The sequence below is a fragment of the Python bivittatus genome, unplaced genomic scaffold, assembly GCF_059951505.1.
Source record: "Python bivittatus isolate LINGU-HERP-01145 unplaced genomic scaffold, Pbiv_v1 ctg000840_np1212, whole genome shotgun sequence".
In the NCBI taxonomy this organism is placed as follows: Eukaryota; Metazoa; Chordata; class Lepidosauria; order Squamata; family Pythonidae; genus Python; species Python bivittatus.
The window spans coordinates 11801908-11817619 of record NW_028277113.1 but is presented as its reverse complement, the minus strand read 5'-3'; the positions used below and the strand labels follow the sequence as shown (position 1 = coordinate 11817619).

General features: G+C 32.9%; 1 protein-coding gene across 2 annotated transcripts in view; it reads right to left on the bottom strand.

Annotated features, from left to right (window-relative positions):
• Positions 1-15712, bottom strand: part of EXOC2 (exocyst complex component 2) — a 97028-nt gene that overhangs the window by 66036 nt on the left and 15280 nt on the right. For both annotated transcript variants that reach the window (XM_007423857.3, XM_007423858.4), the window contains exons 5-10: positions 9264-9377; positions 7875-7999; positions 5299-5379; positions 982-1127; positions 816-897; positions 30-132 (exon numbers count right to left, since the gene is read on the bottom strand). In XM_007423857.3, the coding sequence (XP_007423919.1) occupies positions 30-132; positions 816-897; positions 982-1127; positions 5299-5379; positions 7875-7999; positions 9264-9377 (651 nt within the window). The remainder of the gene's footprint in view (positions 1-29; positions 133-815; positions 898-981; positions 1128-5298; positions 5380-7874; positions 8000-9263; positions 9378-15712) is intronic.

The following is a 15712-nucleotide window of genomic DNA, read 5'->3' as shown; positions in this document are numbered from 1 at the left end:
TATAAAGAAAAAATAATCAAAAGGGTCACCTTATATAGCGTTTTTGGTCATGTAATGTTGATGGTGTCTCAAGCAATTTATCCAGAAGTAGTTTCCTTAATGCTTCAACTCGTGTTTCAACTTCAGCATAATCTATGATATATAAAAGACAACACCATAATTAACCCTAGAATAAAATGCCATGAATTACCTAAGTGTAAAATTAATTTTATAACCTTTATAATTCAAATGAACAAACTATAAGAAATTACTCCAGTATCACTGTTCTATCATTGTCTTGCATTTGAACTTGTTGGTTCTCAAGTCTTCTTAAATTTCTCCAATCTTTTTAGTTAGAAACTTTTAATTTATATTATAATTCAATTCATTTCACTGTTCATGTGACTATTAATTTATAGATCTGGAAATACACACTTTCAATATACCAAGAGCCTTTTTTCTGTATTGAGACTGACTACCTAAGATTTCAGTTTTAACTTTATCCCAGGCAAACTTGCATTAAACTATTTTATAAAACTGCAAACTGCAACTTTTGAACTTCATTTTAAAATAAATATGTCTGCAAAGTCAATTTATTTTATGTAACATAACCTGAAAATTACCAACTTCAAGTCTTGTTATGTACAGTATAAAATAATATATATTTCTGAGGCAGAAACACTGCCAGACACAGTTTAAGGAAGTATTTCAAATGCTGCATAAGCTATATAAGCAAAAGATAAAACTACTCAGCAAACATAGGAATTCTAAGTTTGTTCTCACATTAATCCTCCCTACTAAAACTAAATTCAAGTTTAACAAAATCCCAAACTCACATTTTTTGAAGACTTGAACCTCTGTCTTCCCAAATAATGACTTTGCTTTTTCATAGTCATTAATGACTACATCATAATCTCCCTTAAAAACACAAAAACAAGTTTTAAGAAGTATGCTTGAAATTTGGGGCAAAACAATTTAACTTGCATCTTATAATATTAATACCTTTTGAATGTTTCTTTCAATATTTAATGGAAGATTGAAAAGAAATTTGAAGCGCTGTAGAACATTTAAGGCATTTCTTGTTGAGTCAGCCTTGTCTTTGCGGCCCAAAACTTCCTGGAACAATGTATCTGCGGTATTACTTGCTCCTTTTAAGAAAAGGGGACAAACAAGGAGATAAACTGTATCATGCAGCTCTTGCTATATTTAATCAAAAAGTTGTCATGCTTTTTATACAGATTAAATCTAAATCAACAATAATAACTGTTTATATTAGAAATGCGTTTGGCTTATAAATGTTCTGAAATAATATTTACTATTGATTGCTTAGATTTTTAGTGTGGCAGAAACCAAAGTGCATTTAAAACAACTTTCATTCCTGCAACAAATGCTTGAAATTCATTGCGTAACTTTAAAGTTTCCTTTGGGTACAGAACTGAATTCTATGCTTCCAGCAATGCCTTGTACACAATTTGATCATTACTAATGTATTCCTTTCATGACAGAACACAATGAAAAAAGCGTGAATATAATTTTACTGATATGAACACCATAACTTAGTTCTAACTAACTCATTCAGTGAGTTCTGAGTAGGGGAGAGGCAAGGTGGCAAAAAACAAAATATTTGGACTTTTGAGGAAAATATGTCTGAAAGGGATTCTTTATTCCTTTTCACTGAAGAATTCCATTTAGGACATTTGTTAAAATGACAAAGTAAAACCATTAGTCACATCACAAATTCTGACACTATTCTGTATCAAATTCCATGATTTTGAGCAATGTTATCTGATTTCTATAGATCAAGAAGTAGGAACATGAGAATGAATCTAAAAGACTGAGAAATTCTACACTAAGCTATACAAATAATAAAATATTCAAATATTTACTTGTTAAGTATTCAGTCTTTATAATTTGATGTAGAATGCTAAAGCATGTTTCAGAGTTACCCCTGCCAAAAAAAGTCCTTGCCTTTTCTCCTCATAATAAAGATGTGTCAAATATGTTAATTTTTCCTCAACTTGTAACTTATCTTTAATTTACCAGAAAAAAAGTGAATGTTTCTATTCCTTTTGATGGCTGCCTGTAAAACTTTCTACATTATCTGGTCTAGTGACTATAATTTAAGCAAAGATGAAAAAATTACATCAGTCTCACTGGGTGGCTTGCATGCCATTTTCTCTCGTCAACACTGTGGGTGGCCTGCTCATGTTAAAAGTAGCCTTTGTAAAATAATTGTTATATCTAAATAGCGCTTAAACACTGTTGATGTTTCAAGACCCTAATGCAAGAAACTTTGTTTTGTCAGGAGAATTGGTCCTACTACATTTTATTTGGTTGGGAGGGGGAGACACAATTACCTGATATCTAACTTGATATTGCTAAACCATTTCATTCTGAATGTCTTTTATGATTTAAAAAGATTAGCAAATATGAATAAAGTAAAATAACACTCCAATTATGAAATGGTGAATAAACTGATGTGGTCAAGAAATGCTTTTAGAAAGTATTTAATAAAACACAGTAGTTACATGGCATTATTTGTCTACTGTTTCAAATGCTTTCAAATTTGAGATATTTTAGTTATTTAATTTTTTTAAAATGTTAAACCATGAATAATCACACTCAAGAACCTTCAAGAGCATTAGGATAATTTAAAAAACATTTTTTCAACTGTTCCAAAGATAAATGCTATCTAGAACTTGCTTTTAAAAAGAACATCTGCAAAAATCTTCCAATAAGAGCATAAAGCATCCATTTCAGTAAAAGGACCAGGAATTAGGAAATAAATATTGTTATATCAGTTTTACTCAAAAGGAAAATGATATTCACGAAGAAAAATTAGTCAATAAAAATTCACTTTTCTAAGGCATTCCCAGGATGTCTAACAAAAGTCTACTTTGCAAAGTTTAATACTGTTCCTTTCAGATAAAATAATAGCTTCTTCCAATATCTATTAACAGTTGTTTTTTTTAAAATTCTTTCAAAAGGACTGGTATAATACCAGTTCAGTTAATTTTATACAAGCAATTTCATCTCATCTTTACAGAATCCTCAGAATTATTACTTTCATTCTTCTATAAAAATTAATAAACTGTATATTACTGTTATTGTTATTATTAAAAAGTATGTTCCTTTCCTACCCAGGTACCTAAATACTGAGAGAAATGAGTTAGGAATGAAATAGATATATATGTGTGTGTGTGCGTATGTGTGTGTATGTATATATGTATGTGTGTAGTCACACACACACACATGTATACACATACACACATATATATACACACAGAAAGACACAAATGCACACACACACATTTTATATGGCTGAGACAAAGTAATTCTATTTACAGGCTGTAAATAATATATAAACTGACACAAAAAGTAGGGTCAGGGAGAAAGAAAATACTTCCATCTCTCTCTCTCTTTTTGTTTCACAGAATATGCTCATATTCTAAAAGAATAAGCCTATTAACAGGATGCAATTCTGAGCTTGCTGATAATGCTTTAAGGGAAAGAGTCCTCATATTAGGATAGAAACAAAACAAAGAAAAATAGCTTCTCTAGGATTTTCTCTCCAAAGAACTTTAACAAAATAATCTGAATATGCACACAAAATGCATTTTTTTCCACTGAAACCCCTGTCTGTCTCTCGATTCGATATATAAAAGCTCTTGAAAGAAAACAAATGCAGTTCCTTCACATTCTGTTTCTTTTAGATGCATTCATCTCTCTTGAATAAAATGGCAAAGTGAAATCCAACATTATATGCAGCGGCTACTTTAGTTAGAAGTTACTTTAATTCAATGGCTTAATTCTAGATGGAAATTCTATCCATGTATTGAATTATACTTCTCTATAGTGTTAACCTGATTTGCTAAGAAAGACCAAGTCAATCTAAGAAGCGTGGAAAATAAGCTTCTTTTCCAGATAACTTTTCTTCCTTGCCAGGAACTGAAAGAAATGCGTCACAGAGGCAAAAGGGATTTAGGGCATGCCCCCTGCTGAAAGAAGGGGGCAAGCAGGGGTTTGTGCCAATTCACTCATTCACCCTGCATCCTTTTGGGACTTCTCATGTTCCTTAGAGGATCCTCCAGTCCTTCAGCACAATATTTCATGACACAGAGGGATATAGAGAAAAGGAACAAGAATGAAGATTAGATCCAAAACAATTTCCTTCCACATGAGCACAACTCTGCTAATTTCTGCTCTAGATCCATTTCATTAGCTTGGAACCCAAGATACTATTATGAACAGTATTTTTATCCACTAGTACTTTTTATTCATTTTTTCCCTGAATTCAGCCATTCCATTAACTGGGCCCAAAGCATCAGTGTTAAAGGAAACATGGAATTATTAAAGGTACAGGGAAAATTAACAAACTGCTTTCCTTTCTGTGTGTGTGATGCTCCCTTTATTTAATCTGAACAAAAAGTTAGTATATTCAAAGTTATGCAAAGAAATACAGTGAATTACAGAAAACTGGTATATTCTCTGGTATATCTAATACTCATTGCCATTTTCCTGTATTATTTTTGGATGTGCCATTTTATAGTGCAAAAATATGAACTTATTTGATTAACTCTCAAATTTGAAAAAAAAATACTAATCTGACAACATGCTTGAAATTCTCCTTTTCTATCTTAAATATACATCTGCAAAATGCCATTCTAAAAATATAAATTTCTTTTTTTCCATTTATGAGGAGTTGCTTCATTATTTTTTTAAAAATACTGTATGAAACTCCTAAATACTATATAAGGATAACTGACTTAAATGCATTAAACAACCAGTCAGACATAAAAACATCTCAAAACTACAAAAAAGCTGCAAAAATTAAAGGGTCTGAAACTTGAAATTCAATATGGATAAGACTAAAAACATAAAAAGGTTGATGACTTTTAATTCATCTTCTAGACTAAGTGGCTCCCATTTGCCCTAAAGTATAAATTCACACTTGATCATATCTTACTCGATACTTAACTTTTTCCTATTGAAATTATACTTTAAAAAATAGTCTGTAGGTGCAAGTCACCATTTATTTAAATGCATTTCCTCAGTCTAAATGATGGGGTTTAAACTGACAGACCTACATTACCCCTTTGTTATTACAGGCTTACAAAATACCACAGGCCATCAGAAATTCTTTTGCCTCTTTTTTATTTCAAGCATCAGCCTCTGCAATAGTGTCAGAATTCAACTAGTAAATTATCAGGTTCCATATAGACTTAAGATTCAGAAACAAATACTGGGAAATTTCCATTTTTATAACTTTAAAATAAAAGAAGTAGCCTTGAAGTGTATAAATAGATGTACAAAACTTACTGTTGAGAACGTTCTCTAGTTTTTGCGTCATGGATCCTTCTACTTTTTCTGTTCCATCCGCTTCTAGTTTTTGATGGATAGCTGAAATAAAGCAACTTGTTAAATTTCAACTATTTTAATGGATGAAGCTACATGAATGAACTATAGTCATAGATTTAAACAGCACATGTTTGTTACAAGATAATTTGTGATCTAGTGACACAGGCATTGTGATAAGAGCCAGATACTCCAGACTTCTAAACTTCACTACGTTGCTAAGCTTATGCTATGATTTTTGGCAGTAAAGTTAATCATCTGGGCATGGGTATGTTCTCTTATTTAGTCTTCTAATTACCATGACAGTTCTGCTATATATTTCATTTTCTCGTATGGAGCTTAAAGTAGCTCTAGTTTTACACTGGCTAAAAGCTCTGGTTGGAAGTTAGTTGACTTTGAAGAAGCAAATGCCTTTTATGCTAGATTATGCAGGTAAAGCCATGTTAACCTATGTCTAATCTGAAAGGGTCAGAAATACCAGTATGGCATTTTGGGATATGACAAATCAAATACAATTGTTATTTCACTATTGTATAATTCCCCTTCCATTCTTTTTCCAACAACTGTCTGCACGAACAGTAGTTGGGAACATTGCGTTAACTCTAGCATTTTTCCACTCCTTAGGTGCTTTTATTTATTTGGGGTATCCTATAATAAATTTTCAAAGGTAACTTCTAGGAATTGTGAACCATGTGGTGGTGGGGATTAGGAAGTGTTGGAAGCACTCCACTGAACCTGCTGCTTGAAACATCAAGGTGCCATATCCTCTTAAAGGCTTGGATGCTCTGTGGACCTTCCTACATTATCTCAGGGTACATGTACAAGCAACAATAATCCTGCAAGGATTGCACAACCCCTGTAATTTCCAAAAGAAAATAATTCCAACTTCTATTATTTGCTTCCTTTCTCATCTGGTTCCTACTAAACATATTTTCCTTGGCTACTCTGTAGTACAGTTTAGGGCCAAGAATCTTTGAAGTAATATGAAGAATGGAATTCTGTATATGGATTTCCATATATAACCATGTCCTTTGAGATGGATACTGAAAATAACAGTATAATAATCTGTTTTAGTCAATGAGTGAGAAATACTTCTTGTTTAGTCACTGGGAGTATTGTTCTCAATTACAATGCAGTCAGAGAATATTCACTGATGTCATTCCCACCAAAGATAGGCAAAAGTCTTCATTAATTTCTATAACAGAGAGATGGGAACTCTGTCTTCCAGGTCTAATCTTTGAACCCAATTTGCCAAAGAAAACTAGGAATGAAAAAAATATTATCTCACACAAAAATATGTCAAGAAAAAATTACTTTTTCTTGCACTGCATCTCATATCACATATCTGAAGTATTTTCTATTTTAAAACTACTATATTAATTTAGAATGTAAAATATCTTCAAGAACATTGTTTTAAATCTGAAATGGAAAATGAGCTGCTGCAAACTAAAAAATCACTCTGTTAATGAGATAGCAATCCAAGGCTTGATATGTATTTTGCTGCAGAAATTACCCTTTTAGTAATGTTCAGTTATGTTGTAAAGTTAGCATCATCTAACAGCAACATCTTTACAATTATCTTTACAAATACAAAGAATTGTATACAAAATTTTAAGCAAAGATGGAAACCCAACCATAAACACTCTCTTATATTTTGAAAAATCTTTGAATCTAAGATTCTTAAATTTTAGATATTTTAGCTGCAATTATTTAAATTAGTCTTATGCTTTTGCCCATTTATTCATTGGCTGAAACTAGAAATGTATTCCGGTGAAATGCCAAATGGATATTAGAAAGAAGGCACAGATCACATCATTTGCAGAGCACTCTTAACAAGCAAAGAAAATGCAATGTAATGAAAAGCAAAAGATTTTTTTGCAAAATTATGTATAAATGATAGTAGGAATATCTAATAAAAACAATAGAACATATGAAGAGGAAATACTTAAAAGTATAAACTCTCCTTTGTGAAATGTAGTCCTCACCTAACGGGGGAAAGATTAACTTCATATTTCAGTATGTAACATATTAAAGTACCAGTTCACTTTCAGAATTCTTATCTAACTGTATTACATCTCCCTTCTTATCTCTATGCATTGCAAGATATAAAACTAGGAAAAGTTATGCTGTTCTTGTATCTTTAAGATTGAATACTAAAATAAATCAATGCAAAGATCTTTTGCTTAGGCTTTTACTTTAGAAAAGTGATATAAACTATGATGACATTTAGTCAAATATTTAGGATTATTTATGTATTTAATCTAAGAAAAACACATCTTTTATAATAATTCATACTTCAATATTACAGAGAACTCAATCACCACAGTAGAATGATGTGATCAGGTACAGAAAATAATTTGCTGATCCCTTCTAATGGTAAATCACAGATACTTTATGAAACACCTTACAGATCTTTTTTTTAATTGATGTACAGTTTATCAGACATTTTCACTGCCATTAGTGGCTTAGGTCACTTAAACCCTTAAGATTCCTTCAGTCTATTAGATTTCTGAGATTCCTTTTGTAGTTCTGACACTTACCTGACAAGGCATCTTGTGCTTCAAAAAAAGTGCTGAGACCTCCTTTGACATACTGTAGATTTCCCTCATTTTTCTTGTTGGCTTGTTTCCTTAGATTTATTACTGCCATTTTAAACTGATCAAAACTAAAACCAAAAGAGGAAAAGACAGATGGTATTCAGACAATAAATATGAAATGATATTTTACATTTATCTTGATAAAATAAATATCAAGCCAAATAGTTTTATACTTGGAGAAAAACTAGGATGACCTGCTATAATCTCCCAATCACCTGGAGGCAAGTTAATCCTAGTATGTGCTTTCTACTCAAACTGAAAGAGTACCTCAATGTTTGCTAACTCATGAAAATATGGTTATGCAACTCCACCTTCAGGAAGATAAAACATAGATTGAAAAAATTAAACAAAGATAGAAAAAGCAGGATATTGGTGGTCTCCATGCCAACAAAAAGTTTTCTGTGCTGTCTGCTATTTGAGAATGAAACAAGAGTTATTGTATTGATCATTAATATGTTTTTACTGTATGTGTGGAACAGCAAGTGTGAGACTGTGTGTGTGTGAGAGAGAGTGAGACTGTGTGTGTGTGTGTGTGTGAGAGAGAGAGAGAGAGAGAGAGAAATGGAGAATCCCCCTCTCTTAAAAGAGGAAGAAAGATGACAAACAGGCAAATTAACAAAATCACCTACAGCTGCACAATATAGCAGACTGAAATGTCATTCATACAAATCTGTCATCTCCTTGTTGCTGTTACTGGTTTAAAACAATAATTGGATCTTTGCCTTTTAAATTTTCACTTTTCTATCCTTGTACTTTTGTTTATTCTTGTCATAATGACAAATGTATTTAGTTCAGCAAACATGCCAAGAGAAGGGATATTCAATTTAAATGAGTAAATATATAACAATGAACTCCAACTATGAATTATGGCTACTGTCTAGATGACTGAATTCCATGAGAGCAAAAAAGCTTTTTGTTTCAAATATGGGAAGCTATGGAATAATGGATGTTACAATGGAATTGTGAAATAGGAAACACAATTTTTCATCTAAACAAGCAGTAAAACGTTGGAGAGCTATTAAAAATATGCTAAAATCAAGGCATTGCCTGTTGTAAAAATAAGTCACTATTTCTAATAACCTGCATTTTTTATTTTGTGTCTTATAATCAATCCACACGGAAAAACAATTATGAGCAGAGGCATGAATCCAGATTAAGTTAGAGGAATTTAGTTTCCACTTAAAGTAATGCGACCAAGTTCATCCAGATCTTAAGTCAGTCCCACCAGTTTCAGTGGGACTGGCTTGCAGCCACATTACTCACAATTTTTTGCCAATATTATTGACACTCCTTAAACACGAAAAAAAATATTAATACAAAATGTACACTAACCTTGCTGTTGAATGGTTCTCTATTAAATACCAAGCAGCAGAAAAGTTTTCACTCGTAAAATCAGCACTCTTTCCAGGAAACAGTGTTTCCAATTCTTTCTGTGGAATATTTCCTCTAGACAAATCAATAAGAAACAAAGACTAAATGATGGACCTGGAAATGAGTCATCTTATAGACAGAGGCACTCACAAAAAAAATTATCCTTAGGATTAAAATATCAAACATCAAGACTGCATTCTCATACACAGATCACATATATACAAATATCACTGGATTGAACTGCACTTTACATGGGATTGGAAAAACTGACCTGATTGTGGGGGAATTAGGTTTTTCTAAAGGAGCATAATGCTTGGTATACATCTCTGTAAATTTAAGGCACCCATTTCACTTTTAAATGTGCAAAAAAAAAAAAAAAGTCCCACTTGGAGAGGTTTTGGGGCTGTGAATAAAAGGGCTGGCCCAACGTGAGGCCCATGGATTGGCCATTCATGTCATAAATTAACAAAGTAATGAGTACTTTTATATCTATTTTAGAGTGCTAAAATAAAATAAAATAAAAAGTCCTTGGCCTGGTACCACATCCAAAAAGGATTTTTTTGTGGTTATGGAGAAATGACTCTGTGTGTTTATGCAGGAGAAGGTAGACCTTTAGATATAGTTTAATGGTTAAAATGAACATAGGTAGTGGGTGAATTTATTTAAGAAGTGGCAATATGTACCCTGTCTAATAAATATCAGTCAACAATTTAGCAGGTGTGTTTTGGACCAAATGAAAATTTTCAGTATATTGAAAAGCAGCCCCATGTATAAAGTGCGGCTGTAATCCAAACCATATGTCATTCAGAAAGCTTCACAGCTCCTTGTTCCATATGCAATTTAACCAAATGGTTTTCCATGACAAAAAAAACTGTTTATCTATATTACTGAACCCTTACTTTACTTATATATCTATTTTTAACTCTAGATTGCTTGTTTAGAAAATTCAGCAACAATCTATACACGCAACAGTTACTTCCTAACTATGACAGTGATATATATCATTAGAAAGGCTGCACTATAATACATGATGTATTTGGGTTAAGAAAAAAAAAGTGTACTGAATAATAAATGTATGATTCTCTTTGCATCCTGTTTTTATACATGTTTCCTAAAATATTGTTGAGGAATGGAAAGTATTCTAGTCACCTGCTCTTCATAGGCTTTGCCTTTAAATGTTATCAATGTGGAGTGATAAAAAAATCCTGTGGAAGAGATCACTGTACTCTAAAGGAACTACATGACTTTGTTTTACAGTTTATGTGTGTGTGTGTGTGTGTGTATTCCTCTTTCATTAAAAAATATGAATGGCTTTCTACATTGTGAAAGAGAATGCAGTAAAGAAGTGAGACACTGCTGGACTATAGCTCTCATAATCTTTGGTTATGAAATATGAATTTAATTTCTCTCTTATATTCCACTGCATTATAGCAATGGAAAAATGGAAGGGAGAACTTGTTTTAGAACAACTTTATTTCCCACTGACTTTTAAATATCTACATTGATAATTTAGTCATCTTATTTAGATCAAGTTATATTTGTTTGTCATTTTTTGGAATATAGACATAAAGGATTAGGTGCAATACATGCATTTCTGATCTATATCCCTTCAAACTGGGAATAAAGCATAGGGGTTTGAGGGGAAAATGAAAATCTTACTGAATTAAAACCCTGAAACACTAGATCCAGGATGCATACTAAAAGGAGGCATGGCAAGCATCATAGTAAATATTAATCCTTCCAGGTAGTCCAGACAAGAAGCACAACTATGAGTACAAACTCTATCTTTAGTGTACGGTTATATTAACAGACTCTTGCAAGACTGAAAGTATTTCTCGCCTCCTCCTTTTACTCTCCAGAAAACTAGGGAGGGTCCCTTCTGAAACGCTTCCCACGCCCCCTCCCTGAGATATCTTTTACATGATGGTAGTCCAGTCTGCGCCTCTTCTTTCTGTCTCCCAAGGTCATTCCCATATACCATTACAGTAAATGTAACTTTGTTACTGCTTTACAGATCAGGTGAACCAAACTTGTAAGAGATGCTCCAGATAATATGGAGGTGAGTATCAGAAAAGCAAATGAATATAGCTCAGAACCTATTTACAAGAAAAATAAGAAGAAACAACCTGGGTGGAAGTAACGTTTGAGCTACTGTAAGAAATAAGCCTTTGGAAAAAAACGCAGAAGGTGCACAGCCAACTCCTTTCCTCTTATCAAGGTCATGGGCAGCTCATTCTAGTGGGCAAGAAATTTGATCTCAATGGAATGTGCATGTGGCACATTGTCCTTAACACACAATTTCCAGCAAGAGTGGAAGAACACAAGAACAGAGGCAATCCTCCTTCTCCAGTAAGTGACAGTTCTACACATGCGTGCTTAATATTTAGGATATACCTCTCCCATGTGGTTCTCAAGATAACATTTACATCCTCCTAATTATTGGAACAAGATCAATGCTTCTGCTGATTGAGAAGTATGAAACATACCCACAATCTGAAGACAGAAATATTCAATTTTATTCCATTATTTTACTCAACACAAATAATGAAGGTGATAGAACATTACTGATAAAACAATTATGGAACAGTGAACTGAATAATGCATGTGAAAAATAGATGTTTGGGAAATATGCAGGAGTGATTTTATTTTTCACGAACAAGATACATATGCTAAGAATTCTACATAATGTTGCCTCCAGCAGTTAGAAAATTATTCAAAAAATACTTTAAAAGCAATAATGTTTGGTTTAAAAGTTTTAAAAAACTGTGCTAAAATACAAAACATGAAATCAAATTCCTCTTAGAGGCAGTAAAAATAAACCTTTCAGATATGCAAACTATACTGCTGCAATCCAAAGATTGAATCTATGCCAAACAGTACTGTACCTTCAGTGTGAGCTATAGAATGTGAAATAAATTTAAGCTCATGGTTCATCTCATTACAGATAACCTAAGTTAAACAACAAGAAAAATGGAAGTACCCTAAAATTATATTTTAAAAACTTTATTCTAATGGTATATAAGGAGGATAATTGTTTTGAGTGATGTTTCTTAGGCATTCAAGAAAATAAAAGAGATAAAAAAATTAGTCACTTAAGGAAATATTTCAAAGCCATGATTCTATACACTTATTTGCAAATAAGAGCCATTAAACTCAACAGGACTTATTCCACAAACATGGAGAGGATTGAGTTATGTGTATTGTGAGCCAACTACAATCTTACCAAAAGTAATACATGTAAAAGTAATGATTAAATTCACATGTGATCACATGATGCAATTGCAAAGTTGCATTTTATACTGCTTTTGTGTTACTTCAATTTTATTCAGTTTTCATTCAGACACATAGCTGAATGAATAATAAATAATTACAGCAGCTGGTACACACAATAGACCAAGTCTGTGGTTTAATAAGATATGTGAACATGAATACAATGGGTGAATCTCAGTTATCAGAAATTGACTAAAATATCTTAACTCCCAATAAACAATATAAAAGCTGAACAATAGAACTTAGATGGCAAAATCTTAGAAACCCTACTTATTACAGCTCATAAAATTACACAGCTTTAAACAGGTTGAGGAAATATAATACTTATATAATCAGCAATGATCAGCATTAAATATCCTTTCCTTCCTGCCTTTCCTACTATTCAAATTGGCTGGAAGTTCCAGAGACTATCATTTATAGTCTAGTTATTCAGCCCAGTATTTTGAATATGTGCATAGTTCCAGAGACATCCATTTTTAAAAATGAAACATCAGTCTTAAAAGAAGCTGAATGCTGTACCCTAACCGTATGTTTGTGCACGTGGAAATTAATAACTGCATAGTCAAAAAAGAATCATGTTGAAAAGAATCAACGGAGACTATAATAAGGTAAAGATCCATAATATAACCAGAAGTATAGTCTAGTAAGTGGTTTGATAATCAAAGTACAGCCTCCATATAGATTGAATGGCAATATGAGATGGTAAACTCTACTCAACAGTGTGTTATGTTTTCATTACATCTCATTGCCAAATTAATTTTCACATACTTGCTTACTGACTCAAGCAGTATACCAAGAAAAACAGCAAGACTAGGATGTACGTCTTACTTGAGTGGTGAGAAGAACTGAAATACTGGGTGGCAAACATCAAATGGTAACCAAAAGGAAACCATGTTGACACCCCTGGAAAATGTCAAATACCATTCTGCGTCCAATTTATCATGAAAGCAAAATAAAAATATCATGGCAAGAAAAATGTAATCATTTTTTTTTTTTGCTGGCTCCACTGAAATTATATAAAGAGGTAAAGCCATATTTACAATTTTGACAAGCTGCTGCATAAAGTACATTATAAAGAACTGGTTCACACATTCATATATATTCATACAAACCATCAGATTTCTCATCACATGATGAGAACATTTTATATCAGATTGTCTGAACTGACTACAATGGAAAAACACTGTAGCAGGATTAATTATATCTGTGAAAATTTTGCTTCTTGATAGCTCATCCACATAAACAACCACTGAGTGGTTCTGCTGCCATCAAGTAATGATTTTCAACAAATCAACAAGCTATAAATAACTTGCAGCTATTATTATACAGGTTCTCTACTTAAAACATTCTAAAATAATATAAAAATAATAAAAATGAAATTGAAAATATTGTATTTCAGGTAATATGAGGATATAAAAGCAATTTATATTGATGGTTATATCATACATGTCATTCTTTGCTTAATAAACATTAAGTTGTTAAGAAAGGAACTTGTGTGACCACACCTTCCATAATCACATTACCTGAGGTAATGAGGCAAATTAAAGGATGGCTTATATAATTGGTGATATTAATCAGATGTGTGTATTTTGGGGGAGGGGTAAAATCCACCAAGGATTTTTGGAAGGAATCAAGCTTGTGGATTGTCCTAGATCCTTCACTCCCCCTGTTTATTCCAGTAACAACTGTGGCTACAAGCGCTTTTTACTAGTTTTAATAAGTTACATATAACCTATTTCTTGAAGACAAAACAAAGTAGCATGGGTCATACATGTCCTAGACACATCCACCTCTATGATGTGATTACTATTTTATTCATAATATAGGGCCACCTTTGAAAACAATTCTGAAATATAAATCAGAAGAATAAAATTTGAGGGTTGGAATGTATTTGTCAGGTTCAGCCCAAAGAACACCAAGAGACAATGCAAATACAGTTCTGTTGCGTTTATTAGCTTCAACCTCCAGACAGAAATCTCCCCAGACCGAACCCTAGTTCCCAAGCCAGCCAGCCACAACACCATGAATTCCTTAGGGAGGTGCCAGCCTCATCTTCTTGAACTTCCCACGCTCCTGTTGGGGGCTAAGAACATGCTTATCTCCCTGAGCCTGGCCTTCATAAGTCCATTCCATCACAGTATTACCATTAATTACAGTGGTTAACTATCTGCTTCCAAGTTCAATTTAAATGCTCCTGCTACTCGCTAAAATCTTAAATCACATAATTCTTGTATACCTCAAGAACTGCCCCAAATAGGTCCATTTTTATGAAGGATCAGTCTGGATGTCCTATGTTCTCTTTTATTTTCTTCAAAGTATTTGTTTTTTTTAAGTGTTGACTACTGGTGACTGCCTGAACAAGTGCCTGCAGTTTTCTTGGCAAGATTTTGGAAGTGGTTTGCCATTACCTGCTACCTAGGGCTGAGAGAGAGTGACTGGCCCAAAGTCACCCAGCTAGCTTTGTGCCTAAAGCAAGTCTAGAAATCACAGTCTCCTGGTTTCTAGCCTGGAGCCTTTAAATAATGAGCAAGTTCAGATGTAATCTGAATTGAGTCTATGTTGAATAGCATTAGATAAACCAATTTCATATCAAGGTCCAGAAGGTTCATCCACCTACAACACCAGCCAAAGCAGTCTAAACCAGATCCTGTAGAAATAATATGTCAACACTGTTTGACATTTGACAAGAAAATATTCAATATAAGCAAGTGTTTCTAAAGAAATTGGACAGTGGTATCAGTTTCCTTTACAAATTACTTATTAGAGCAGTTTTTGACAGCTTTACTTGCTTTCATTTAAAAAGAAATGTAAATGTGAAGTTCATAAGTATAGCTTTTAAGTAATTATCAACCAACTAGAGGTAGTGATTTTTGTGTACATGATTCTGTAAAATCTATTTAAAACTCAAACTAAGCAGTTCTACTGGATACTGTTAGTGAAAACTAACATTAACTAGATTCTAGAGGATTTTATAGGTCAAGAAGAGCCATTTTAAGTAAATAAAGTCTGAATGGCAACCACCATAAACAAACCAAGTTACCATACACATTCCCCCTGTCTAGTATCAGCCAGACTCCATGGAGCAAAAGTTGTACCAGCTGTATTCTGTTAATCAAGCATGCAGGAGACCAACAGAAAGG